Source organism: Excalfactoria chinensis, chromosome 21, assembly GCF_039878825.1.
Source record: "Excalfactoria chinensis isolate bCotChi1 chromosome 21, bCotChi1.hap2, whole genome shotgun sequence".
NCBI classification, from domain to species: Eukaryota; Metazoa; Chordata; class Aves; order Galliformes; family Phasianidae; genus Excalfactoria; species Excalfactoria chinensis.
The window spans coordinates 5,658,877-5,683,771 of record NC_092845.1 but is presented as its reverse complement, the minus strand read 5'-3'; the positions used below and the strand labels follow the sequence as shown (position 1 = coordinate 5,683,771).

The following is a 24,895-nucleotide window of genomic DNA, read 5'->3' as shown; positions in this document are numbered from 1 at the left end:
CAGCAGAAAAAGAAGCCCCCAAGGAAACGGGCCGCAGCACCCGGCTCCACGCAGCCCGTGGGATGCTGCAGCCAGCCCATGGAAATGGGGTGGAAAATTGCAAATCCGGGTGATTTCTCCCCAAACAAGTGTCAGCTCAGGCTGCCGGGGAGGCTGAACACACAGGGCTCTATTGAGAGAGCGAGGGACAAATAAAAAGAGGGGGAAAAAAAATTGCCGGGCTGAGGGCCAGCAGCAGGAGGGACGTGCCCGGAGCGGGACCAACAGGCAGAGCTGGGCCCTGCAGCCGGCCCGAGATGTGGGGAGCTGTGGGCGCCCCGCGCCTGCTGCCCGCTGCCTGGCTCCTGGCTCTGCACGCAGGTAGGGGCGGCCAACACCGCCTGCACTACGGCTCCTATCCCCTGCAATAGGGTGGGATTGAATGCAATGGGGGATCTGTTTGGGGACGGATGGGGTGCAGTGGGGGTGGGTGGGTGCTGCTGCCTCCCTTAGCACAGCGGTGGAAAGGGGGAAAATGGGGCTGAAAGATGCACAAATAACTGTTCCAGGGAAAGTGGGTTGTGCTGGGTTGGGGGGGGGGGGGGGCCTCCCGGGCTCTGGCAGCAGCTCCTTGGCTTCCCCAGACCCTTTTCTCGCTCACTCTTCACCTTCCCCTCAAAACCCTTTTGTTGCCCCAGTCATCTCCTGTTCTCCCCATCCCAGCTCACCCCAAAGTATCATTGATTCCCTAAATCCCCCCCAAAAAACCCTGATTTTGGGGACTCAGAACCCCCTGAGGGACCAGCCCCCACCCCGGGCCTGCTGCAGGAAGGCAGCTGCTGTTTTGCACCATTCCTCTGAATTCCAGACCCATAAGCAGCACAGAAGTTGTTGGGCTGAGGATGCAAAGTGCATTGGTTTTGAACTCCCAAATTTATTACATGGAGTGGAGGGGAGGGTTGGAGGAAGCACTGACCTTTTGGGGAATCATTAGGGTTTTGTGGTGGAGGTTTGTGTGATGCTCCCAAATCCCTCCCATTATCCCCACAAAAGCCTGAAAAAACAAAGCCATGGCATTGAAACGGGCTCCCAGCTGTGTGTGAGGGATGGGGCAGGGGTTGCATCCTGTCCCCGCAGCCAGGTTTTCCCCCAGAATTTCACCCCACGGTGTTTTTTCGAGGCTGAGCTTCATGGCTGCTGGGGAGGGTGGATGGACGGACGCTGCATACCAATAGGTCCCGTGACTTTCGAGCTTGTTTAAACCCTTTCTTGCTCTGCTCGCCTCCCTCCTCGCCCTCCCCAGCTGATTTCCCCTGTTCAGTCCAGGATTTGTTCACCTCTGAGTGATGCCATCTGGACAGGGACTCGTGAACTCCCCAGATTGGTGCAGGTTGGGGTTTTGGAGAGTAAACCCGTTATTTATTTGTATATTTATTTCTTTTTCTCCAAAGAACAGTTTCGTAAGCCGTGTTGTTTGCTTTGAGCTCAGCTAGTTTGCATTTCCCTGTGGGGTGATGGGGGCTGCCTTGAAACTGGGACATGGGGACTCAATCCCCTTCACTGCGGTTGTGCACAGGGGGAGGAGTGTTGGCAGGACGAGAGCATCCTCTGCAGCTGGGGGTGTGATGCAAAAATCCCATCTCTGTGCATGCATCATTACCATGAGTTGCATCAGACCTGCAGTGCGCTTTGCACGGGCTGCATCAACTCCACAATGCATTTAGAAAGGGCTTCATCAACCCCATCAACACACTTAGCGTCAATACTCCAATGCACTTTGCAAATGGTTGCATCAACCCCTCGCATGCATTTTGCAGAGAGCTGCATCAACCCTTGCAATGCGCTTTTCTGAGGCAATGTGTGCAAACAATGGGGGTGCTGCAGTCGAGGTTTCTTGGGATGCTTGTGGGGGGTGGGGGGTGGGAAGGGATTCCCCTTTTTCGGAGAGCCGGGACGCGGCGCCCGCTGTCTCCCCCCGTCCCCAGGTCTGCTGGCGGGGGTGAACATCACCAGCCCGTCGGCGCTGGTGCGCGGCACGGCGGGCAAAGCGGCGCTGCTGTCAGTGCGCTACGCCAGCGCCAGCCCCGACAAACCGGTGGTGAAGTGGCAGCTGAAGCGGGACAAACCCGTCACCGTCGTCCAGTCCATCGGCACTGAGATCATCGGCAACCTGCGGCCCGACTACCGAGACCGCATCCGTGTGCTGGAGAACGGCTCGCTGCTCATCAGCCCGCTGCAGCTGGCCGACGAGGGCAGCTACGAGGTGGAGGTCTCCATCACCGATGACACCTTCACTGGCGAGAAGACCATCAACCTCACTGTGGACAGTAAGGGCGAGGGGGGTGCTCAGACGTGTTTGGGTTTTCCCAACGGGACAGCTTTGTTCTGGGAGCTATTTGAGCAGCAGAGAGTTATGTGGGGAGTCTGGCCATATGGAGAGATGGTTCTGGCTTGCTTGCAGCCAAATCATGTCCCCGGTGGGGTTCTGAGGTCCCTTGCCCATCCCCCGGGTCCATCCATGTCCTGCAGGGCATTGGTGTCACCTGGATTCCCATCATCCACAGTCCCCATCTCAAAGCCACAAGTGCTGGTGGCCTCCTCGACAGTGCTGGAGCTCAGTGAGTTCTTCACCCTCAACTGCTCACACGAGAATGGCACCAAGCCCACCTACACCTGGCTGAAGGACGGGCGGCCGCTGAACAACGACTCCCGCCTCCTCCTCTCCCCCGACCAGAAGATCCTCACCATCACCCGTGTCCTCATGGCAGACGATGATGTCTACAGCTGCCTTGTGGAGAACCCCATCAGCCAGGGCCGCAGTGTCCCCGTGAAGCTCACTGTCTACCGTAAGATGTGTCCCCACAATTGGCCATTGCTGGCAGATGATCCTGGTTAAGCTTTTGGGGGTATTTCTGCCTCACTGCTCTCTCTTAGGCCGGAGTTCCCTTTACATCATCCTTTCCACGGGTGGCATCTTCCTCCTCGTAACTCTGGTGACTGTTTGTGCCTGCTGGAAACCTTCCAAGAAGTATGGCTTGGGGGAATGCAGGAGACAAAGGGGGTCTTTCTCCTAATCTATCCCATCCCATCCCATCCCATCTTTCCTGGTTCCATCCTATCCTATCCTTCCCTTTTCCATCTCATCCCATCTTGTCATGTCTCATCCCATTTGCTCCCCTCCCATGTAATCCTGTTCCATTCTGTTTTATTTCATCCTATTTAATCCCATCTCATCCCATCCAAAATTGCCCTCTTCTGTCCTTTCTCACCCTGTCCCATCCCACGTCACCCAATTCTGTCCTATCCTGTCCTATCCCATCTCACCCCATCCCACTCTCACTATAGCACCATGGTCACCTGTGTCTGTGTTTGGGGCCATTCTCTCATTACCATTGTTATGTCACCACCGTAGTAATGACCATGACCATCAGCCTCAACACCAACATGACCATGACCACCACCATGACTGTCACAGTTACTGTAATCTTGACCCATGACCACCATCATCACAGCCTCTGTTCACTCTCCAGACCGAAGCAGCAAGCAGAGCCACCTCCCCCTGACTACACAGAACAGGATGAGGAGCACCCCAAGCATGAGGGTGAGTGCAGTACCAGCAGCATGGGCAGCACTGCTCCATGGGCACCCACCTACTCCCCTTCCCGCAGCTGAGACCATCCCGCGTGGCACTGACCATGATCGCAAGACCCCCCTGGCCCTCTACATCCTCAAGGAGCAGGTGAGTGGGCGGCGGGGCTGGGATGCGCCGCGGTGCAATCAGAACGTTGCGCTCACCTCGGTGCCCACGCTGCCCCTGCAGGACAGCACAGCGCCTCAGGAGGATTCATCGCCGCCTGCTGGGCGCTCGCCGGGACGCGGGGCTCGCCGCTACCATCGCTCACCTGCCCCAGCCCGGCCACCCCGCTCACCCCCCGGCTCCCCTGCGCGATCCCGCTCTGCTGCGCGCCTGCTGCGGGCCACCGGGGTCCCTGCCATCCGTGAGCAGGAGGAAGGCAGCGCCCTGGAGATCAGTGCCTGAGCTTGCGCTGCTGCTGGGGAACACATGCATGGCCCGGCCCGGCCCAGGCGTGGAGGTGTGACACGGGGCACGATGGAAAGTCACTAATTTGGTATTGAACTCTGCTGGAGCTGCACTCTTCCGCCCCGTTGGGGTGCTGGAGTGTTGCTGTAGTGGCCATGGGGTGTGGGGCGCATGGGGAGCACACACACGTGTGCATGGGATGTACACGGAGCATGCACAGAGAGCCCACACCGTCTGCAGAGAAAGTGAGCATGGAGCATGTGGAGTGAGTGTGCACAGAGCATGCACAGAACATGCAGAGAGCACGTATGTGGTGTGCAAAGAGAGCGTGCAAGAGCGTATGCAAGAGAACACTGAGAGTGTGCTCAGAGTGTGCAAGGATATCATGAGCAGAGCATGCAGAGAGATTGTGCATGAAATATATGGAGAGAGCATGCAGACGGAGTGTGCACAGAGCCTGCAAGAGAGCGTGCATGGACTGTGTGGAAAAAGCAACCTGGAGTATGGAGAGAGGGCATGCACACAGTGTGCAAAGGTAGCATGCAAGAGAGCATAAATAAAGCAAGTCAAAAGCATGTCAAGAGAGTGTGCACAAAGCATGCAGCTAAGACCAAACAGGCTGCATAGCAGAAGTACTTACGCAGAATGTGTGCATGGCATGTGCATGGACCATGCAGGTAACTGTGCGATTTGCAGAGAGTGTGCCAGAGTTTGGAGTACGTTCCAAATGTTCATGGGGCGTGTTGAGAGCACGAGTGTTCAGAGAGCATGCATGGGTGTGTGGAAGGAGTGTGCGTGGAGTGTGGGAGAACATCCACAGAGCATGCACGTGTTATGCGTGTGCAAGAGCACTGTGCATACGACCACAGCCCTGTGCATGCAGTTGATGTGCAGGTTCCCATGCGCGTGCACACCCACACACACAGGTAGAAAGGCCACCAGCCCTCTGGCTGCACTGTACCCAAATGTGAGCCCAAGTCCCAGCAGTGCCCTCACAGCTGCCAGCCGCCCTCTTCTGCCTCTGGATTTTCTGTGAAAATCAGCTGCATATCAGCTCTCCATTGCTGCAGGATTCCCCCAGAATAGGTTTAGGATGGAGCCGAAGGGCCGGAGCACCAGAGCAGGTGCTGGGGCACCCCGTGGTGCTCAGCGTGTGCGAGCACTCGTGGATGCTACTAACCAATAAACTCCATGTGTTACCCAGCTCCGAGGTGCGCAGTGTGTTGGGGTGGTGTGCTGGGAGTGGGGACAATGTGAGGAAGATGGGTGGCAGCTGGGAAGGACCGACTCAGTGCACCCATTCAGGCAGCAAGAGTGGGGTGGGCATGACAGCTGATGGGGAAGTCCCAAGTTGGAAGGGAGCAGCACCCAAAGATGGCTTGGGGATTGCTGAAGCTTCCCCCAGATTTCAGTTAGCAGTGCTCCTTTGGGACAGTTCACTCCAGTCCCTACTGATGGCGTTGTGCCTTGCAGCCCTCCCCGCCCCACGCTGATCTCACTTCTCCTTCACCCACCCTTCCGTACAGCCCACTGGCTGCTCCCCCAGCCAGGCTGATTGCATCCCCTCGAGCTTCCCGTCCCTCGCATCCGGCCATTGTACCCCACCAGGAAGGACTGCATCCAGGGAGGATGCGGGAGGCCATGGCGGGCGGCTGGGCCATGGCACTGGGGCTGGGACTCTGGGCTGCTGCACTGCACCTGGGGGGCTGCCACCCCTCCGGAGGGGACGTGGAGTCACACAGCACCCAGCGCCCGGCTGGTAAGGACATCGTGGGGACGGGGATGGGCGGGTGGGGGACACCCTAAGGCGTCTCCGTCAAGGGAAGTGTGCCCTCTCCTACAGAACTGCGGGACAATTTCCGGCTGCAGCCCGGGGACCTGGTGGTCGTGGCAGGGCAGGCGCTGGAGCTGGACTGTGTGCCCCCTGCTGGGCAGCCCGAGCCCAAAGTCACCTGGAGGAAGGACGGCGTCGCCCTGCGCCTGGCCGGGGGCCGCCACCAGCTCAGCCGGGGGAAGCTGCGGGTGGCCCCGGCTCGCAGGAGTGACGCGGGGGTCTATGTCTGCGTGGCAGCAAATGCGGCGGGAGAGCGGCGCAGCCGGGGGGCCCATGTCACCGTCCTGGGTAAGCTGCGGTGGATGAGGGTCCTGGGGATGCACCGCGCCACCTCCCTCATATCTCCTCCCTGCAGAGAAGCCGGTCATCGTGCGGCGGCCAAGCGATGTCACAGCAGCGGCCGGCAGCACAGTGGAGCTGAGCTGTGGGGCACAGGGCGACCCAGCACCGCGGGTTCAGTGGCACAAGGAGAGCGGGGATCTGCCCTGGGGGAGGTAGGAGGCGGCGAGGTGAGGTGAGGTCATCTCCAGAGTGGGTGACAAAAGGTGACACGATGGTGGCGTCCGCAGGCACGAGGTGGACCAGGAGCACACGCTGCGACTCCACGCGGTGACGGCAGCCGACGGCGGTGCCTACGTCTGCACAGCGCAGAGCCAGCTGGGCAGCGCTGCTGCCACCGCGCGCCTCCGAGTGGAAGGTCAGAATCATTTGAGTAGGGGTCAGTTTAAGGACAGACCACTCAAGGAAGTGATGTAAGTGGAGCCCATCCCAGAGAACGAATGGGATTCAACTAAGCTGCTTCGTCCAAGGGGATCCAGTTAGAGAGTTCTGTCACGGGGGATTCATTACAGTGGGATCCAACCAAGAGGTGTCCATCCAAGGGATCTGTCTAAGAAGGATGCATCAATGGGAATCCACCATGGGATCCATCCAAAGAGGCCATTCAGGCTCTCTTCATCCAAAGGGCCCATTTAATTGTAACCATGCAAGGACAACTTGTTCCCCAGGCATGGTTTCTGTGGTGCAGGTGCCACCACTATCCTTGCTCTTTCCTGCAGGGCAGCTGCCGGCAGGCCGGTGGGAGGCCACATGGAGGAACCTGCTGGCTGTGCGGCTGCAGCTGGACAATGGCACTGCACTGCCCACCAATGCCACTGTCTGGCTCCGCTGGCGGGTAAGTGTGCCTCAGCCAAGTGGAGGAATAAGATCCTCTCCTTACGTCCCTATAACCCTTCTTGTCCCATCCAGATGGTGACACCAGGACCAGCTCCAGAGGGCTATGTGGTGCTGTATCGCTGCATACTCCCCACCAGCACTGCCTGGTCTCAGCAAGACGTGGGCAGGGAGCTCAACACCATCATCCCTGCACTCCAGCGGGGCTACCAGTACGAGTTCAAGGTCCGCCCCTACGCTGGTGGGACCCAGGGCTTGGACAGCAACAGCTGGCACCTTTGGATCCCTGAGGAAGGTAGGTTGGGGTGGTGGGAGGGGAGATGTGGGGAGCCATGTGGAAGTCCCAGGGGCTCAGTGTTGCTGTCCCAGCAGTGCCAAGTGCAGCACCTCAGCACGTCACCGTGGGCCAGGCTGCACCGGGGAATGGTACCATCATCGTGAGCTGGGAGCCACCTCCCCCTGATGCCCACAATGGCATCATTCGGGGCTACCAGGTTTGAGGGGACAAGGGTGTCCATCTGAGGGAGTTCCATCTAAGTGAGATTCATCCAAGGAAGAACAGATTCATGGTGGGGTTCCATCCGAGGTGGGAGAACTATCCAAAGAGGTCTAACCAATGGGACCATCACAGAGGGGCTCATCCAAGAAAATCCATCAAAGGGGTTTTATAAGGGTGGTCATCCAAGAGGATCCATCCCAAGGGGATTTCTCAAGGGAATTTCACCTATCGGCACCCATTAGGTCTGGTCCCTGGGCGAGGGCTGGCTACAACCCACCAACCATACAGTGGACGGAGGAACTCGTCGCTTGGAGACACTCCTGCATGGCTCTGGGGCCAGATACTGCATCCAAGTAGCTGCGTTCAATGGTGCAGGGCTGGGGATCCCCAGCAATGCCACCTGTGGCATCCTGGGTAGGAAATGAGGCCTGCTGTGGGATACAAGCAGGGGATAGAGAGGTGGCAGAGGGGTGACATTGGCTGTGCCCTTGTAGAGATGATGGCGGCGAGCACCGGAGTGGTGCAGGTGCTGCAGCAGCCTGCAGTCATTGCAGCCTCTGGCTCACTGCTGTGGCTGGCCCTGCTTGCCCTCCTCCTCCTCATCTGCCAGCGTCGCACCAGCCAGCACTCCATGGCACAACATGGGTGAGTGAGTGAGGTGGGTGTCTGTGGGCTTCCCTGGCACAGGAGGGATGGGCTCCTGATGGTAACCCTTGTCCTGCAGGCGGGAGAATGCTGATGTGCCGTGGCTCAGCAGCCCCTGGAAACCTGTCTGTGTTCCTCAGAACCTCAGTGGCAGCAGCAGCCTCAGCAGCCGGCTCCTGGGAAGTGACAGCAGGGACCCCCAGCCCTCTCGTGAGCACCGTGTTGGGACCCCAGTCCAGGGCTATGGGAACCCCCCATGTTTTAGAACCTCCACTCAGTGCCTGGAACCCTTCACCCCGTGCTATGGAAATACCACAGGGTGCTATGGGACCCCCATTTGGGACAAATAGTGCCTGGGATGGAGGGGCTCAGGGGTTCAGCACCCAAGGGTGCCCAAGTGTGACAGCTCTGCCTCTACAGCCCTGACCTCGGAGCTGCCGAGCCTCAGCCCTGTGACGACCCCCAGCTGCAGCCACCCCTGCAGGGAACACCCCAAAACCAGCACCTCCAGCCTGGCACTGTGGGAGCGCATCCACAAGCGAGGTGGGAACAGGACGTGGGGATGGGGCAGCACGCTGGGACAGCAGGATGGTGGCTGATGGCTGTGTCTCCATGCAGAGCTGGACCGTACGCACAGCTCCCCAGTGACAGTGGCTGGGCTCAGGGCCATGCCCGTGCCCTTGTGTGGCACGGAGTGGGGCACACATTTCGACTCAGCGCACAGATGGCCTCAGCAGAAAGGATACGATGGTGACACTGCTCTATCAGGAGAGGACCCGTGGTGGCCGCCCGCTGTCAGCTCCCCAAAACCACGGCGCAGTTCGCTGACATCAGTTGGTGCCGGGATGCTGGTGGTACCTGAAGGACATCCCCATGCCTGGCACCCCACGAGGACCCGGTGAGTCTGTGTGTCTCTAGGCGATGCCCTGGGTGCTGTAGGCTGTCCTTTTCCCTGCCCCGGTCAGATGCTGCAGCAGCAAAAGTCACCCTTTACTATGTGCCTGCAGGTTCCCAGCCATGGGGTGCTCCAGGGACGCATCTCCAGTCACTGGGAACGCCAGTGACATGTCCATGGTCACCAGGAACCACAGGGACATGCCTTCAGTCACCAGGAGCCCCATAGATATGTCCCCTGCCACTGAGAACCGCAGGAACAGGTTACTGACCGTAAGACCCAGCAGAGATGTGTCCCCAGTCGGTGGGTGCCCCAGGGACAGATCCCCAGCCATGGGGCACTCCAAGGAAAAGTTCCCAGCCACCAAGAGCCCCAGGGACTTGTCCCCAGCCTCCAGTCAATCCCTGGCCTCCACAGTTCAGGAGAACATATCCCTGGTCACTCAGCACCCCAGGGACACGTTCCCAGCTACCAGGTGTCCCAGAGATGTGCTCCCAGCAGTCAGGCACCCTGATGAGATGTCCATGGTCCCCCAGAAGCCCAGGGACACGTCTGTGCTCACCAGACAGCCCAGGGACATGTTGATGGTCACCAAGGACGTGTCCCCAGAGCATGGCCGCCTCTCACCAGCGCTCAGTGATGGGGTCCTCACCCCACAGCGGGTGGCCGAGGACCTGGAGAGGGTGCAGGAGGCCCTCCGCCCCACGAACACATCCAGGCCAGAGGTGTCCCCAGCACGTCCCCAGAGCATCCCTGTGCCCCGGCCCCTGTCCCCTCCCCACACCTACGGGTACATCTGTGGGCCTCCCACCTCAGAGATGGGTGAGGGGGAGGAGGAGGAGGAGGAAGAGGAAGAAGAAGAGAGGCCCAAGGTGTGGGGTCATGGGGGCTCCCCGGGGGGGTCTCTGCTGAATGGATGGGGGTCTGTCTCAGAGGACAACGTCCCCAGCACCCGCTGCAGCCTGGCCAGCTCTTCTGATGGCTCCTTCCTGCTCGATGCCAGCTTTGCCCGTGCGCTGGCTGTGGCTGTTGACAGCCTCTGCTTCAACCTCGAGGACATCGATGGGGGTGGTGAGGGAGCTGCTGCCCCTCTGCAGTGCCTGGCATCATCCCCTCTGTGTGGGGAGGTGACCTTGGGGACAGGGATGGGGATGGGCAGCCCCTGGGCCAGGGTGGGCAGCCAGTGGGGTGGGCTTCTTTCCAGGGACAGGAGGGACAGGAGTGTGGCAACCCCTGGGTTATAGCAGTGTTGAGGTCAGAGCCTTTCCAGCTTGGCTACAATCCATCTTTATTCATCATTGCCCCCAGAAGGGGCTCTCCACTAGCAAATGCTACATGCACAGCTGGGGAGCACTGAGGTGGACAGGTGGCCCTCCTGCTCATGTCCCCCTCCAGCTGGCCTTGTTCCCAGAGTCCTTGTCTCTCCATCTCCAGTGACTGTCCCAAACATCCTTGTCCCTCCCAGTGTCTTCATCCCTCATCTATCCCATCCCTGTCCCCACCCGGTGCATCCTCAACCCCTCAAGCTTGGCCCCCGCTCTCTGGCTCTGTGCACACCTATTTACAGACAAAAATGAACGAGCACCCCCCGCATACCCATCCCTGTGTCACCGTCCCTGTGTCACTGACCCCGCGCCGCTTCATCGCTCCTCCTGCGGCGGGCGGGGGCCCAGGGGGTCCGGGCGGGGGCTGCGCCCTGAGCCGTGCCCACGGGAGCCGGAGGAGCCGCAGGAAGAGGCGCTGCCGGCGGTGGAGCAGCCCCGAGCCAGGAAGGAGGGTCTGCTGTAGGGAACGACGTCTCCTGCCGGGGAGGGACGGGCTGGGTTGGTGGCAGTGCCAGCGGTTCGGCTCTGCGGCCGGATCCCAGCTCACCTTGGCGGGGCGGGCGGTGGGCAGCTCTGCGCTCAGCTCCGCTTGGCTCCCGGCTGGGAGAGGGGGTCTCGCCCGGAGGTGGCAGCGGGGGCGGCGGCAGGTCTACAGCGGGGACGGAGTGGGGGCTGAGCACCGCGGGCAGCCCCCGAATCCCCCTGGGCACACACCCACCTCCCATCCACTGCTCCCGAGGGTAGCGGCCGCCTTTGGGCTTTGGGTGGCTCTTCGGGGTCTCCGAGCGTGTTTTCCCTGGGGGAGATGATGGCGTGTCAGACAGCCTCCAGACTGCGAGAGCCTCCCAGACCCTATGCTGGCGCTGTGTAGCTCACCTGAGCCGTGGGGGCGGTGGGCTCGGGGCATGGGACCCTTGCATGTGTCTGGGCTGCGGGGGCTCAGCGGGGGGCTCGGTGAGGGTGCAGTGCCACGAGGAGGCCTCCTGGGGAAGAAGGAATATGGGGTGACATCAGGTTGTCTGAAAGGAGTGGGGAGAGAGGGGGGCACAAGGAAACATCCCAGTGCTGTGCTGTGTCAGAGCACAGCAGAGTGATGGCACAGTGAGGTAGGATGGAAGGATCACATCTGGATGACAGCTGTGTGGCTGCACTGTAACGGCACAGCTGGATCACAGGCACAGCTGGAGTGCAACAACACAGATGAATGCCAACAGCACACCTGGAATGCAATTGAACAACTGGATTTCAACAGCACGTTTGGCCAACAACAGTGCGGCTGAATTTCAGTGACATGGCCAAAGTGCAGCAGCACATCTGGATCACAATGGCACAGCAGGATCGCAGCTGCAGGGTTGAATTGCAGGGGCACAGCAGGACTGCAGCAGCACAGCTGGGCCATGGCATGGTGGCACAGCTGGACTGACATGTCCCAGGTAGTTGTTCTACTCTGGGTTCATGATGGAATCATGCACTTATTGTGATGATCCCATAGTGCCGGCGTGGCCATATGGCGATGGGACAAGGGGTGATGTAACATCTCCTACCGGGGTGAATGGGGGCTGTCGAAGCGCTGCAGGCTGCGAGTGTCCTCGTGGGAGATAGGGGCTGTTGCAGCTGGGGCCCAGCAGCCGGTGGGGGTGGCAGGTGAGGAGGCAGCGTGACGAGGGGCATCCTCAGTGGAAGGACAGTGCTCCTCCAGCCCTGAGCTGTGGGGATCACAGGGTGGGCACTGCAGCCGGCATTCCGCAGCCCCCCCAGCCACGCACACTCACATGCCATCCTCTTCTTTGCTCATCTCCTCTTCCTCTGCCATCTCCTCCTCCTCCTCAGTGTACTGGCTGAGCTCACTGGCCGAGGGTGGCGGGGGCAGCAGCTCGGTCCAGCTCAGCACCGGCGTCTGCACCGCTTTCCCCAGGTTTTTCCCTTTGGGATAATGGACGTGGGGCCGCAGGCACAGGGATGTGTGCCAGTGTCCCCCCACTGCGGCGATCCTACCGTGCCCAGGGGCTGCGTGGCCATACAGGGTCTCAGGGCCATGCTGTGAGCAGGGCCGGTGAAAGGTGCGCAGCTCCTCACCTCCTGCCTCGATGCTGCTGTAGATGGGCCCCTCCGCATTCCCGGGCCCAAAGGGCTCCGTCTGGGCAATGTAGCGGGAGATGCCGGCCTCTGCAGAGCACGGCCACCCCATTAGGGCTGGTCCCACCTGCAGCACGCCGCCGGCTCCTCGCAGTCCCTCACCATTGTAGTATCTTTCGGTGGCATCCAGGCCACCACCACGCCACGCATCCGCCAGCCACGGGTGAGCATTCCTGCAGGGATACGGGTGGTGATGGGGGCCCTGGATGAGCTGCAGGTCTGGGGGAATGCGGTGTTACCTGGGGCTGCTGTGTGCCGGTGCTGGGGTGTGTGGGAAGGTGAGTGTGGACAGAGCTGGGGGCGGCAGTGAGGATGCGGCGGGGCCGTGACGCGTCCCTACAGCACCCATGGATGCACTCGTGGGCGCAAAGGCAAAGGAGGCTGCGACAAAAATCCCTGTGTGAGTGTGGGGGGGGGCAGCAGCTGGGGGCCCCAGGCTGCGATCTGTACCTGTGAAGTGGCTCAGCTCTTTCCTGCGGCGGCGGCGGCTGTAGAGCCATGCGGCAAACCCAGCGAGGATGAGCCAGACGGCGCCACTGACGCCAGCGATGAAGGCCGGCCGCCTCGCCACCGCGGCCATGCGCTCCGCCACGCTGCCCCATCCCACCAGTCCCACGTCCTGCTCCACTGGCAGTGCTGTAAGCACATGGGATGGGATTCCAGCGGAGCCGAGCAGACACCCCTGGTTCCCTGCCTCACAGAGGCCCCCACTTGTGGGTGATGCACCACCATGGAGACACTCACCGATGCGGATGGGGATGGGCGCGCTGCGAGCACCCACCCCTGCCCCTGTGGCTGCAGCCACCTCGGCGCGATAGGGGACACCCGGCACCAGCCCCCGCAGCACTGTGGCCAGCACTGTCCCCTCCACACTCTGATTGATGTGGAAGCGGCTCTCGTTTCCCAAGCACCAGATCTGGGGCAGAGGTGCAGGGTTAGGATGGGATGGGGATGTGCAGTCTGCTGGAAATGCAAAATGAAATGGGGATGTGGGATGCGATGGGAATGCAGAACGCAGTGGGGATACAGGGGGTGACAGGGATGTAGGATGAGATCAATACATGGGATGTAATGGAGATATGGAGATATGGAGATATGGAGATTGGGTGCAATGGAGTTGTGGGATGCAGTTGGGAGGTGGAACAAGGTGGAAAAGTAGGATGCTATGAGGATGTGGGATGCAGTGGAGATGTAAGATGTGAGAAAGATATGGAATATGTTGAAGATAAGATATGCCATGGAGATGTGAGATGTTATAGGATATGGACACGACATATATGTGGAATGTGATGAGGATTATGAGGATCTGATGGGGATGTGACATGCAATGGAAACATGGGATGTGGTGGGATGTGGAAACCTGCAGGCCGCACTTACCCGGTAATCGAGGATGACCCCATTCTGCTCAGCTGGCGGTGGAGGCTGCCAGGAGATGCGGACGCTGGTGCCATTTCCAGCCACACTGACAGCCCGTGGTGGAGCACTGGGGGCTGTGGGACATGGAACATCGTGGCCACAGTGCATCCCATGGCAGGGACACCCTGCAACCCCAGCCCCACACTCACCTGCCTCAGGCACACGCAGGGCACGCACGGCGCTGTCGGGGCCGTGGAGGTGCATGTAGAAGGGCCGCACCTTCACCTCGTAGTCCTGGCCGCGGCGCAGCCCGGTGAGCAGAGCCCCCCGTTCTCCTGGTGCCCGCACATCCCACGCCTCCCAGCGCCCACCGCGCCGCCGGTACAGCACCTGGTATCCCTGCACGGAGGGCGATGGGGGCTCCACCTGAGGACACGGAGGGTGGGGGTCATGGAGATGCAGCACTGCATCCCCTCCCACCCGCCGTGTCCCCTCGCTCACAGTCCAGGCAAGGCGCACAGCACCCGGCGGCAGCACCACGGGCTCCTGCAGGTGCACGGCCACACGTGCCAGCTCTGGGGGCACCTGTGTCGTGGGGCTGGTGTCCTCTGAAAAGGGGGAGGAGCTGGGTGTGTGGGTATGTGGGTGCAGCCAGGATGCTGCATCTCTTTGCACCTCCGCTGGGTCTCACCTTGGGTGCGGATGGGCTCTGAGATGCCACTGGGGTCACTGAGCCCATGGGCGTTGAGTGCCCGCACCAGGAAGAGGTACACGGTGTCGGGGACGAGGCCTTGCACTGTGTGTGTCTCACCCTCCACGTTGGCTGCCACTGTCTGCCATGGGCCACCCATGGCCTCACTGCCAGGGCACAGGGGTGACCCATGGCAAGGTGGCACCACGTCACCATGTCACCCCCGAACCTGGAGGTCATGGGGTACCTGAAAGCTTCCACAATGTAGGTGACTGCAGTGCCACCGCTTTGCTCACTCCCTTTCCAGGTCAGGGTGACGCTGCTTTTGGTGACATTGGTGACCAACGGGGTGGAGGGTGGCCCTGGAAGGATGCCAGGATCTGGGGATGGTGGGGAGAGGTGAGATCCATCACCTGCAGACAGAGGCACCAAGATCCATGGAAGCTGCTTCCCGAGTTCCACAGCATCTCTGGTCCCACAGCATCCCCACGACTCACCTTGCACTTGCAGGGACCCTCTCCAGCGCATCTCCCCCATCAAACTGGTGGCCACACACTCATACTGGCCTGAATCTGTCATCTGCAACGGGAAGAGCTCCTGCCCCATCTCCCTGAGCACCTTTCACCCAGAGTGCCTGTCACCTCTGGTACGGATCATCTTGGATGCTCATTGCCTTGGGTACCCATCACTCTGAGCACCCACCGCCCTTTGGCCCCATCACCTTTTGCTGCAATTCCCCCTCAGCCATCCCAGTGCCCCCCCCCAGCTCCACAATGTCTCCCTGTTCCCCCATGCCGGTGCAGCTCACCTGCAGGCTGCTGATCTGCAGAGTGCCATTCTCCAGCAGGCTGGTGCGGCCCTCAGAGCCCGGCACGGTGCGCCCATCCTTCAGCCACCCCACGCGGGGTGGGGGCTCACCCTCTGCCCAGCAGGGCAGCTGCACCGTGGCCCCCACCGGCAGCAGTGTCAGGTTGGCAGGACCCCAGCGGATCACCGGCGGTCGGTGCTCAGCAGGCGCTGCCATGCAGACAGGGTTGAGTGAGCCACTTTGCTTCGGCACCCGGAGCATCGCCACCCATCACCAGCACCCACCTGCCTCCACCTCCAGCAGCGCTTTGGCCAGGACGCTGCCAGCCACGCTGATGGCTTGGCACAGGTAATAGCCGGCATCGGTGGGCTGCACGGCGGCGATGGTCATGGCACCGCTGGGTGCTACTGAAATGCGGCTGGCAGGTGGCGAGGACTGCCCAGGGAACAGCAGTGTCTGGGCACAGGAGGAGACAGAAGGTTTTGGTGCACGGTGGGGTGCTGTGGGGGTGCAGGTGGGGAGGGGACGGACCTGGCTGCCTTCCTTCTGCCAAAACACGGCTGGTGGAGGATTCCCTGCGGTCTCACACTGGAAAGTCACACTCTGGCCGGGGGACACAGTCTGGTTGCGGGGGTGGGTGATGAGCTGTGGGGGCACTGACACAAAGGGAGAGAGGGAATCATGGAATCACAGAATATTCTGAGCTGAAGAGACCCACGAGGCGCATCGAGTCCAAACGCTGCACCCCCAACACCAAGCCCTGTGTCTGGGAGCAATGTCTCAACACCCCCTAAGCTCCAGCAGCTCAGAGCTGTGCCCACTGCCCTGGGGAGCCGTTCCATGCCCTACCCCTTGCACAGACACTTGGAGTCCCCCCTTACCGCGCACTATGAGGGTGCCCGAGGCCTCCGACCTGCCCACGCTGTTCTCCGCCATGCAGGTGTAGGTTCCCTCGTCCTCTGCCCGCACCTGACTGATCCTCAGCGTGTTGTCAGCCAGCAGCTCCCACCTGGGGAGAGACCCCAGAGCCCACGGTGCCGACAGGGCACCAGGTGCCACGAGGGTGCCACAGGGATGTGGGATGTGATGGGGACGTGATGGGGATATGGGATGCAGCTAGGATGGAGGGTGTGGGGGCAGTAAGGATGGAGAGGCACGATTTAGTGAGTGTGCAGGACACAACAAGGATGTGGGGTGTGATGTAGATGTGGGATGGGATGAGTATGTGAAATGTGAGTGGGATGTGGGACATCAGGGAGATACAGATTATGATAGAGATTTGGGTTGTGACCAGGATTTGAGTTGTAATGAAGGTACAGGATGCACATGGGGACGTGGAATGTGATAGGAACGAGGGATGTCACGGGGATCTGAAACACCACGGGGGTGTGGGATGCCACGGGGATGTTGGATGTGAAGGTTTGTGATGCAGGGAGGACATGGATGGGTTACACGGACACCCATCCCATAGCAGACACCCCCGACTGGAACGTGCTGCCCCCCCCAGCCCCTCACCCCGCTCACCTTCCCGCCGGCAGCTCACCGTCCTCTCTGCGCCAGCGGGCGGTGGGCGGGGGGTCCCCCAGTGCCTCACAAGGGAACTCGGCCGCCTGGTCCTCCAGCACCGCCTGGTTCTGCGGCCGTCTGCCAAACGCGGGGCGCTCTGAGGGGCAGCAGCTGTGAGTCCCCCGTGTTGGCACCGACCCCAGAGCTGCCGCTCCATCCCCACGCACCGAAGACCACCAGCTCGGCCGGCTCGCTGTCCCTCTCCCCCACCATGTTGGTGGCCACGCAGACGTAGATGCCGGCGTCGCTTTTGCGTGTGGTGGCCATCATCAGCTTCCCACCGCGGATCTGCCGGGGAGCCGCACTCAGCCGAGGCCCGAACACCGACCCGGTTGCTCTGGGGACTCCCCGGCCCTCACCGTGATGCGCTCGTCCTTGTCGCTGAGCCGGGCGCCGTCCTTCTTCCAGCTGACAGTGGGCTCGGGGTGCCCGCGGGGCGGGACGCACTCCAGCACAGCCGGCTCACCCGCCGCCACCACCACATCCGCAGGGGACTGCCGGAAATCGTCCCGCAGCACTGCAGGGACAGAGGCTGCCACCTCGTTGCCTCGGATCCCCCATCCCTACACTCCTTCTGCTGCAGGAGCCCCCTCTGGGGGCAAAAAGTGCCTTCTCCAAGTGCTCAAATCAAGCCCTTACATGGATGACAGGTTGAACCTCATCCTGTATCTGTCCCCATCCTGCTTGTCGCACCGTCCCCTCACCCTGCCCTCCATTCCCCCAAGCCCTGCATCACCCCACTGCTGGGACTCATCCCAGCCCTGCAGGACCCACTGCTGTGCCTGGAGATGGGGACCGTGCAACTGGAGCTCACCAGCCACCTCCAGCGAGGCGTTTCTGCTGGTGGCTTCACCCAGGTAGTTCCTGGCCACGCAGACATAGATGCCCTCATCAGGTTTGCTGCGGCGGCCGTGCACGATGCGGAGGAAGAAGAGGGAGCCGCTGGGCAGCAGCATGCGGTGGGAGCGGGGGTCCTCACGGTCCGTCTCCACGCGCTCACCATCCTTGTACCACTCCACGGTGGGCGACGGGCGGCCCTCTGCCCTGCAGCTCAGCGTGGCCGGCTCACCCCTGGACACCAGCAGGTCCGCGGGGTGCTCCACGATGCGGGGCGCCGAGTCCTCCAGCCGTGGGTGGGAGCCTGGGGAAGGGTGTGCCATAGCCCGGGGATGTGCGGGCAGAAAGGCAGGAGAGGGAGGGAGGCTGAGGTTGCGGGGGGAGCTGCTGGTGTCCCCACCCTGGTGTGTCCCCTGCCTGGTCCTCTGGCCGGGTGCTGGTGGGGCTGGGGTCGGGCTGAGGGAGCAGGGAAGGAAATGTGCGGGACCTCAGAGATGCGGGACTGTACGGCAGCGCCGGAGCTGCAGTTCGGGTTTCGGCCGCGGGGTGGCGCTGCTGTCTCGCAGTGCCCGGTACACGCAGGTGCCAGCCTGACAGGGGCCGGGGGGGGTCGTGAAGAGCGGCGGCACCGGCAGAGGGACCCGGGAGGGGGGGGTAGGCACCGCTGCCGGGGAAGGGGGGTGGGATGCGTTGCCATAGGGACTGGATGCGTTGCCATGGGGATAGAAGCGTTGCCATGAGAACAGGATGCTGCAGAGTTCCGGGGGGCAGGAGGGAGCAGCGGGGTGGGGGCCGCAGCTGGGCACGGGGCTAATTGGCACGGGGGGGGGGGCGCGCCGTGCCCCCTCCTGAGCCCAGCCGGCTGCGGTGGGATGGGGCGTCCCGCGGGGCTCCCAGCACGGATCGGGCACCCTGGACCCAAAAGGAGCCAAAAGTTCGGGCTCAAAGAAAAAGGAAAGAACTCGAGAAGTGCTCCACATTCAGGAGAACGGCCCCGCAGCTCCAGAACCCGCCGTGCCCCGGGACTGACCCGGCTCGAGGACACGGCAGCGACCTGTGGGGATGGGGGACGCGAGTTCGGTTTGGGGACACGGCACAAATTAGGGGTTTGCAGATACGGAGCCGGTCTGGGGACGCGAGATCCGTTCCTGTTTGGTGCACGGGAGCAATATGGGGACGCGGGTCGCTCTCGGTTGGGAGCAAGGGGGCAGTTCGGGGACACAGAGTGTGTTTGGGGAGGAGGAGCCACTCCCAGTTTGGGGACAAGGGACAGGCTTGAGAAAATGGGGCTGGATGGGAGAGACGGGACAGATCCCGGCATGGGGACACACGGTGGGTTTGAAGAAGGGGAAAGTCGCTGGTCCGTCCCGGCTGGGGGCTGCGGGGCGCGCTGTGCCCCGCGTCGGGGCGGGATCGGGACAGCGGGACACGGGGACAGTGGGACAGCGAGGGAATGGGACGGCGGGACAGAGGGACCGGGGGACAGCGGGGGAGCGGGGGCCGGGCCGGGGCCCGACGCGTACCGTTGCCGGCGGTGAGGTTGCGGAGGTCGAGCGCGGCTTCGCTGCCGTTGATGCCGAGCAGCAGCTCGGAGGAGTTGGACATCTCGGCCGCCAGCGAGTCCGCGAACAGGTTCATCTGCAGCAGCGTCTTTAGGAGGTACCGCAGCATACTGGCCCGGCTCGGTCCGGCCGGGCTCGGCACGGCACGGCCGGACCCGGTACGACACGACTCAGCCGGACCCAGCACGGCTCGGCTCTGTTCGGCCCGGCACGGCTCGGCCCGGCTCTGCCGGACCCAGCGCGGCACGGACCGTCCAGGCTCGGCACAACGCGGCCGGACCCAACCCAGCCCAGCCCAGCTCAGCTCGGCACGACCCAGCCCGCAGCACCGCCCCCAGACCCAGCGGGGAGGGGGGCGCGGCCAGAGCGGTGCGGAGCGGGGGGAGCGCAGAGAGGGGGTGTCCGTGGCGGGAGGGAGGGTGTTACCTTTAGAGTGGAGGCAAAGGGATCGCGTGGGACTCTGCTATATGGGGGTAACCCGGGGGTGAGGGGTTGAGAGGCAAAGGGATGGGGTGAGGGGGTCCCAAATGGGGTGGAATGTGGGGGCGGCCGGGGGCAGCTGATGAAATCTTGGCATGTCCGGAGTGAGCTCCACCAGTTGGGCTCCGTTTTGGCTTCAGAAGAAGGAAGGGGAGGAAGAGGCAGCTGGGGATCCCCAGCCCGTCCCAGAATCCGTGTTGGGTCCCAGCATCGCCCGCCACCCCATGGCTCCGCAGTAGCCACATATCTCTCGAATTCATAATTGGCAATTAGCTGCTTTATGAATGTGCCAGGCTAACATGTGAAGCAATGCGCCTGTTCAAAGCTGGCTCCTGCTGATGCTAATTGGAGCCCGACTGCGGCCCCTCAGCTCACCCCCCAGGAGTGGGAAGGGGCTCCTTATGGTGCCACTAATGACCAGGCTGGGAAAGCACAAAGCTGAGGCTGGCAGCGGTGGGGGGAGCTCAAAGGAGAGAAGAGGTGGGGATGGGTGATGGGGAGAGAACAGGGAAACAGCTGTGTGCACATCTGGAGGTTCCCATGCTCCCCTCTGTACGCTCAGAAGAAGCCACTTTCTGATGCACACATCTGGATGAACATCTGCAAAGGAGAGGCACAGATGTGCTCCAGCACGGGTTCTCACCTGGAGGCATCCTTGGGCTGGTGCTCAACCTTGTGTGGGTAAACTGGGACTCTGGATGCTGAGGTCTGGTTGTGCACTCAAACAGCTGGAGGGCTCAGCTGAAGTGCAGGACGGCAGCTGGGAAGGGGGCAGCTGATCAAACATCTGTACGTGTGTGTGTGCCACAGTGTGGGCACGTCTGGGCAGATGGATGCTTCAAAGCTGTGCATGTCTGGAGGCACGGCAATGCTTCGTGTGCTTTCAGCCAGGAGTGTCAACGGAATTTGAGCTCACATCTGGCCGCACATCTGGAGGTCCTCTCACAGCAGGCACATGTACTGGGCTGGGTGCACACCTGAAGAGTGCAGCACACCTGGCTGGGTGCACACGTCTGGCACCATGCTGGCATTGCAAGTGGGTGCACATCTGGGCACATCTGAGTTCCTCTGGGGCACATCTGGGAGCCTTCCCAGCCGAGAGAATCCTCGGAGCCCGAAGATGCAGCACTCTTATCTGGGCATCTTCAGGGCCATGCATTATTCACACTCCCTCTTGTTCATGGGCAAAGAAGAGAAAGCAAATAAATATTAATTTAGGAATAACACAAAGCTTTCCCATTTCTCCTGCTGGGGTTCAGCAGCCCAGGGACTCCTGTGAGGAAAAAGCAGAAACAAATGACCTGCAGAATAACAGGTTTATCCAACTATTATCTGAACAGTTCTCTGCAATGGTAATTGAAAGCAATGCCATAAATTGAATTAGGGAATCTGTGCACCTTTAAAAGCTGAGCAGGGGGACGGGGCAAGGCCTGGGAACAGAATGGAGAACCCTCGCTGTTAGCCAGGGCCGAAGTAGAGTGATGGGCTCTGAGGGGTGGCACACGCAGACCCCACTCCTGAACCCTCCCTCTTGGGAGCGGGGAAAGCAGACAAAGGAAGCCCTGCTCCCTAATCCCCCTATTTGTCCCCACAATCAGTTGGGCAAACAGCAAGTGGGGGGCTGCTAGTAGATTGATTCTGCCGCCACGGCACCTAATTGCCCTTTAATTCAGCGATTAGTGTCTGTTTGCTCAGGGCTTGTGTGCCTGGGTGCTCTCCCCATAATGCAGTTATAGGCACTTCATCTCCGTGTCCCTGTTTGCCGGACTTGTCCTTTTCCCCGCACACCAGAACCTTCTGCACGCTGCGGGTGACATCGGGATGGAGAAACTGAGGCACGGAGCTGCACGGTGGCCCAGCCGGTAATGACAAGCGACAAGGCATTTGTATGGGCAAATGAGAGGCCCCGTGCCTGTGAGGGGATGTAAATCCCATCCAGCCCTGCTATTAGCATAGCCCCCGAGAGCCCCCGCTGCCGCCTGGAAATGAGCTATGTTGAATATTTATACAGAGCAGAGTGACACAGCAAAGGGCAGCGTGCCAGGAGGGGGGGGGGAGCAGAGGGTGACAGCCAGCAGTGGGGCTGGGGGCTGGGGGGTCCCCACAGCACCTCCTGAAAGGGGCAAAGAGGGGCGTCCTGGGGGATAACAGTGGGGTGCTGTAGGAAACAGGCAGGCGGCTTTAGGAATGTGCTCTGAGGTGCCGTGGGGATGATAACGGTGTGATCAGGGGAAAAGGGCTGGAAGGTTGGGGAGATGTTATGGGATGCTTTAGGGAACACGGGGGAGACTTTAAGGGGTGACATGGGACGCTTCAGGGGGCAACACTGACATACATTAGGGCTGATGTGAGATGCTTTAGGGGAGAGTACTGGCTTGCTGTGAGGGATGCTAATGGTGTTTAGGGTGTAATGCCTCGAAGCTTTAGAGGATGAGGTGGGATGCTTTAAGGAAGCACAGGGAGATGGTTTAGGGAATAATATGGGATGCCTTAGGAAAGATGCCACAGGATGGTCCAGGGGATGACCTAGGAGCATAGGGGGACAGTATGAGGTGTTTTAAGGGAGCGTTAAGGAGATGGCACGGGATGCTTTGTGGGATAACACTCATAACACTGGGATATTTGGGGAGATTACTCCGGGTTGCTTTAGAGGACGATGGTCAGATGCTTTAAGGAATGGTACCAGGATGCTTGCAGTGAGCATGCTGGGATGCTTTGTGGGATGGCGCTGGGATGCTCAGTGGAAGATGCCAGCATGCCTTAGAGGAACGGTGTCAGGCTGTCCTCTGTGCTCCTGGCAGGTGCAGGAGGTGGTGGGCGTCCCAGCCCGCCTCATTACCGCTGCCTTTGGGAAGCCGGAGCCCATGTGTTCTCGAGATGAGCAGTTGGGGTATATTAACATCCCATTTTCAGCTCTTTAATACAGAGTTAGCCCAGCTCATTCATCAGTCCGGCCTCCCTTCAGGCCGGGGGCTGCAGGCAGGGCTCAGCAGCTGGGGCACGGCGAGCAGCGGGGACACGCGTCCCCGAAGCCGGGTAACAGGTAGTGGCTCATGTGCGAAGCGCTGCTTTGGGGCTGGCGCATCATTGGGAAGGGAGCTATCAAAGCTGTGCTTAATTGGGTGGAAGGGTTGTTTGCATGACCACTAATGGGGGATCAGAGGGCCGGGGACCGATAGCTGACGGCCATACAAAGGCAACCAATTACTTGCTTGTCTGCATTATGTATTAACCCATCTGGGGCTGGGATATTGGCTTTGAAAGAGAGACAAAGGCGGAGGCGTGGCAGTCCGCCCGCTCCCCATCCGCCCGCCTGGGCCCTTTGTGCAGGGGGCAGCTGGGTGCTCCTCGCCGCCGCCCCTGGGGACACAGCCCCGAAGGACGTCCCCAATGGCCGGGCGCTGCCCGGCTCCGCGTCCTCCTGAATATTGCATCGGCACCGCAGGCATCCCGCGCCTTTCATCTCCTTTCATCAGCCTCAGCTCTTTGCTGCACGCCGAGAAAGCCCGCGCCAGCTTCCGCTTTAATTGGCATCGGCCTCTGTCGCTGTTAATAAGTTTATAGTTCTTTTCATTTACAAAGGGAGGTTAATTATGAGCAGGTCACTACATCGCAGCGAGCACAAGTCAGGGGATATCTAACGGCTCGCTTGGCTTAGGCTCATTTTTCATCATCACGATTGAGTTTGAAGGCAGGCGCAGGCAGGGCCGCCCCAATGCACGCATCCCCAGGGCTGCACACACGGCGCTTCTGAGGGTGGGCACCACTCGTGGCACGTGTGACCATCTGCACCATCACACAGAGGCGACCCCGGGAGCCCCGCACAGAAACTTCCCCATGTTCAATAGACCAACTGCTCGGTTCTGCTGCCATCGGTGTCGTTTGGTCTCTGCTGACAGCAGTGCCACTCGGAGAGGGCGCCTTTGCGGTGGCATTTCAAACCCTGCATCCATTAAATGAACCTCAACTAATCCCTGCCGTTTAGTGCCACCAGCAGCGGTGGTTGACTCGGTGCGACACGAACGCCAGTGCCAGGCTCAGTTCACATCTCACTGCTGCTCAGCAGAGGGTGGCACAGGGCCGAGCTTTTTGGTGTTCTCCTGCTTCTCCTTATTTAACAGAGCTTCCAATGCAATGGGAATGATGAGAAGATGGGGGCCTCGGAGTAAGCGATCTTTGATTCGGTGGGGAGAGGGAACTGATGCCAATTAACACAGACTGGGGCAAACTTTGGGGATGCCGGGTCCCTCTTACACATCCCTTTAACGCAGAGGATGCTCCAGTTTCACCTGTTCCAGTATCTCAGGGAGGAAAGTGGAGAGCTGAGGGTGGACACAACTTGCTGCAGGAATGTCTTGTGACAGGGAGAGGAGGGGGTGAGCCTGGGGTCGGTGCCTCATTTGCAAATGGTCAAATAACTCTAATGGGGATGCGGGGCTGCATTGCAATCAGCTGCTCTGGAGGAATAATGAATTTTTCAATATGTAATTAACCGTTAACCTCATTTGCATCCCCCCCCTCCGCCCTATCCCTGCATTATGGAGAGGTGCTCTAATTGTGTTCTGATGAGCTCTGCGGGGAGAAGGGACGGCGCTGGGGACACCTTTGGGCTTGGGGACACCCAGCACCGAGGATGTGCAGCTGTGCCACTCGGGGCACCCAGTCCTGGGTACTCACTTTGGGAACACACAGAGGGAGCAGCGCTGGGTGCAGCCCTTTGGGGACACAGCAGCAGTGGGGGCATTCCTTTAGGGAACCGTGATGACAGTGGGTGCATTGCTTTGAGGGTGCGGTGACAAGGGCGAACCTTGGGGACATGTCACAGGGCTGGAGTGGCTGCACCTTTTGGGGACAATCGTGGTGCTGGCAGGGGGTGTGCCCAGCTCCCTGGGGACAAGCTGACAGGGGGAGCACCCCGATGGGGACACGCGGGACGCCCCCACGGCTCCGCTCTCGTGGCCGCTCACAAAGAACCCACAGCTCTGCTCCCCCCCCGGCCCGGGGGCGGTTAATATATTCCAGCGCCTGCAGCTCATGAGCTGTGTAACGTCGCAGCCGCGGTAATCC

At 60.7% G+C, this 24,895-nt stretch overlaps 3 protein-coding genes across 4 annotated transcripts; 2 read left to right on the top strand and 1 right to left on the bottom strand.

Moving 5' to 3' along the window:
* Positions 1 to 202: 202 nt before the first annotated feature.
* On the top strand, positions 203 to 5,218 carry HEPACAM (hepatic and glial cell adhesion molecule). 2 transcript variants are annotated; one of them, XM_072354800.1, is made up of 7 exons: positions 203 to 360; positions 1,965 to 2,306; positions 2,544 to 2,825; positions 2,914 to 3,007; positions 3,510 to 3,580; positions 3,648 to 3,718; positions 3,800 to 5,218. In XM_072354800.1, exons 1-7 carry the CDS (start codon positions 297 to 299, stop codon positions 4,016 to 4,018), a joined length of 1,143 nt encoding a protein of 380 aa, XP_072210901.1. In that variant the 5' UTR covers positions 203 to 296; the 3' UTR covers positions 4,019 to 5,218. The 2 variants fall into 2 exon arrangements, with proteins under 2 accessions (XP_072210901.1, XP_072210899.1); XM_072354798.1 differs by having other exon boundaries at positions 3,648 to 5,218.
* Positions 5,219 to 5,562: 344 nt separating this feature from the next.
* ROBO4 (roundabout guidance receptor 4) lies at positions 5,563 to 10,660 on the top strand. The gene is made up of 13 exons (XM_072354797.1): positions 5,563 to 5,780; positions 5,865 to 6,143; positions 6,211 to 6,349; positions 6,425 to 6,552; positions 6,914 to 7,029; positions 7,104 to 7,323; positions 7,401 to 7,522; positions 7,770 to 7,941; positions 8,022 to 8,172; positions 8,252 to 8,382; positions 8,593 to 8,715; positions 8,791 to 9,070; positions 9,180 to 10,660. The coding sequence occupies exons 1-13, from the start codon at positions 5,651 to 5,653 to the stop codon at positions 10,309 to 10,311; spliced, it is 3,123 nt and encodes a 1,040-aa protein (XP_072210898.1). The 5' UTR covers positions 5,563 to 5,650; the 3' UTR covers positions 10,312 to 10,660.
* A 32-nt stretch (positions 10,661 to 10,692) lies between these two features.
* Positions 10,693 to 19,606, bottom strand: ROBO3 (roundabout guidance receptor 3). Its single transcript, XM_072354796.1, has 26 exons — positions 19,310 to 19,606; positions 17,764 to 18,090; positions 17,309 to 17,466; positions 17,117 to 17,237; positions 16,908 to 17,046; positions 16,265 to 16,392; positions 15,915 to 16,039; positions 15,668 to 15,839; positions 15,384 to 15,592; positions 15,073 to 15,154; positions 14,823 to 14,988; positions 14,576 to 14,742; positions 14,386 to 14,492; positions 14,094 to 14,310; positions 13,906 to 14,018; positions 13,273 to 13,444; positions 12,979 to 13,164; positions 12,768 to 12,909; positions 12,631 to 12,701; positions 12,388 to 12,558; positions 12,165 to 12,315; positions 11,937 to 12,098; positions 11,269 to 11,375; positions 11,111 to 11,188; positions 10,940 to 11,041; positions 10,693 to 10,868 (listed from the first exon to the last, which is right to left on the bottom strand). The coding sequence occupies exons 1-26, from the start codon at positions 19,455 to 19,457 to the stop codon at positions 10,708 to 10,710; spliced, it is 3,882 nt and encodes a 1,293-aa protein (XP_072210897.1). The 5' UTR covers positions 19,458 to 19,606; the 3' UTR covers positions 10,693 to 10,707.
* Between the last annotated feature and the right edge of the window lie 5,289 nt (positions 19,607 to 24,895).

What these genes read in the sequence shown, in the direction of transcription:
- HEPACAM (XM_072354798.1), top strand. Translation starts at nt 297, where the DNA reads ATGTGGGGAGCTGTGGGCGCCCCGCGCCTGCTGCCCGCTGCCTGGCTC. An exon ending in CATCAACCTCACTGTGGACA is followed by an intron (nt 2,307 to 2,543) that starts GTAAGGGCGAGG and finishes CATCATCCACAG; the next exon opens with TCCCCATCTCAAAGCCACAA. An exon ending in CGTGAAGCTCACTGTCTACC is followed by an intron (nt 2,826 to 2,913) that starts GTAAGATGTGTC and finishes GCTCTCTCTTAG; the next exon opens with GCCGGAGTTCCCTTTACATC.
- ROBO4 (XM_072354797.1), top strand. Translation starts at nt 5,651, where the DNA reads ATGCGGGAGGCCATGGCGGGCGGCTGGGCCATGGCACTGGGGCTGGGA. An exon ending in CAGCACCCAGCGCCCGGCTG is followed by an intron (nt 5,781 to 5,864) that starts GTAAGGACATCG and finishes CCTCTCCTACAG; the next exon opens with AACTGCGGGACAATTTCCGG. An exon ending in CAGGGACCCCCAGCCCTCTC is followed by an intron (nt 8,383 to 8,592) that starts GTGAGCACCGTG and finishes CTGCCTCTACAG; the next exon opens with CCCTGACCTCGGAGCTGCCG.
- ROBO3 (XM_072354796.1), bottom strand. Translation starts at nt 19,457, where the DNA reads ATGCTGCGGTACCTCCTAAAGACGCTGCTGCAGATGAACCTGTTCGCG. An exon ending in TGCAGATCAGCAGCCTGCAG is followed by an intron (nt 15,155 to 15,383) that starts GTGAGCTGCACC and finishes TTCCCGTTGCAG; the next exon opens with ATGACAGATTCAGGCCAGTA. An exon ending in GACAGCCCCCATTCACCCCG is followed by an intron (nt 11,376 to 11,936) that starts GTAGGAGATGTT and finishes CTTCTTCCCCAG; the next exon opens with GAGGCCTCCTCGTGGCACTG.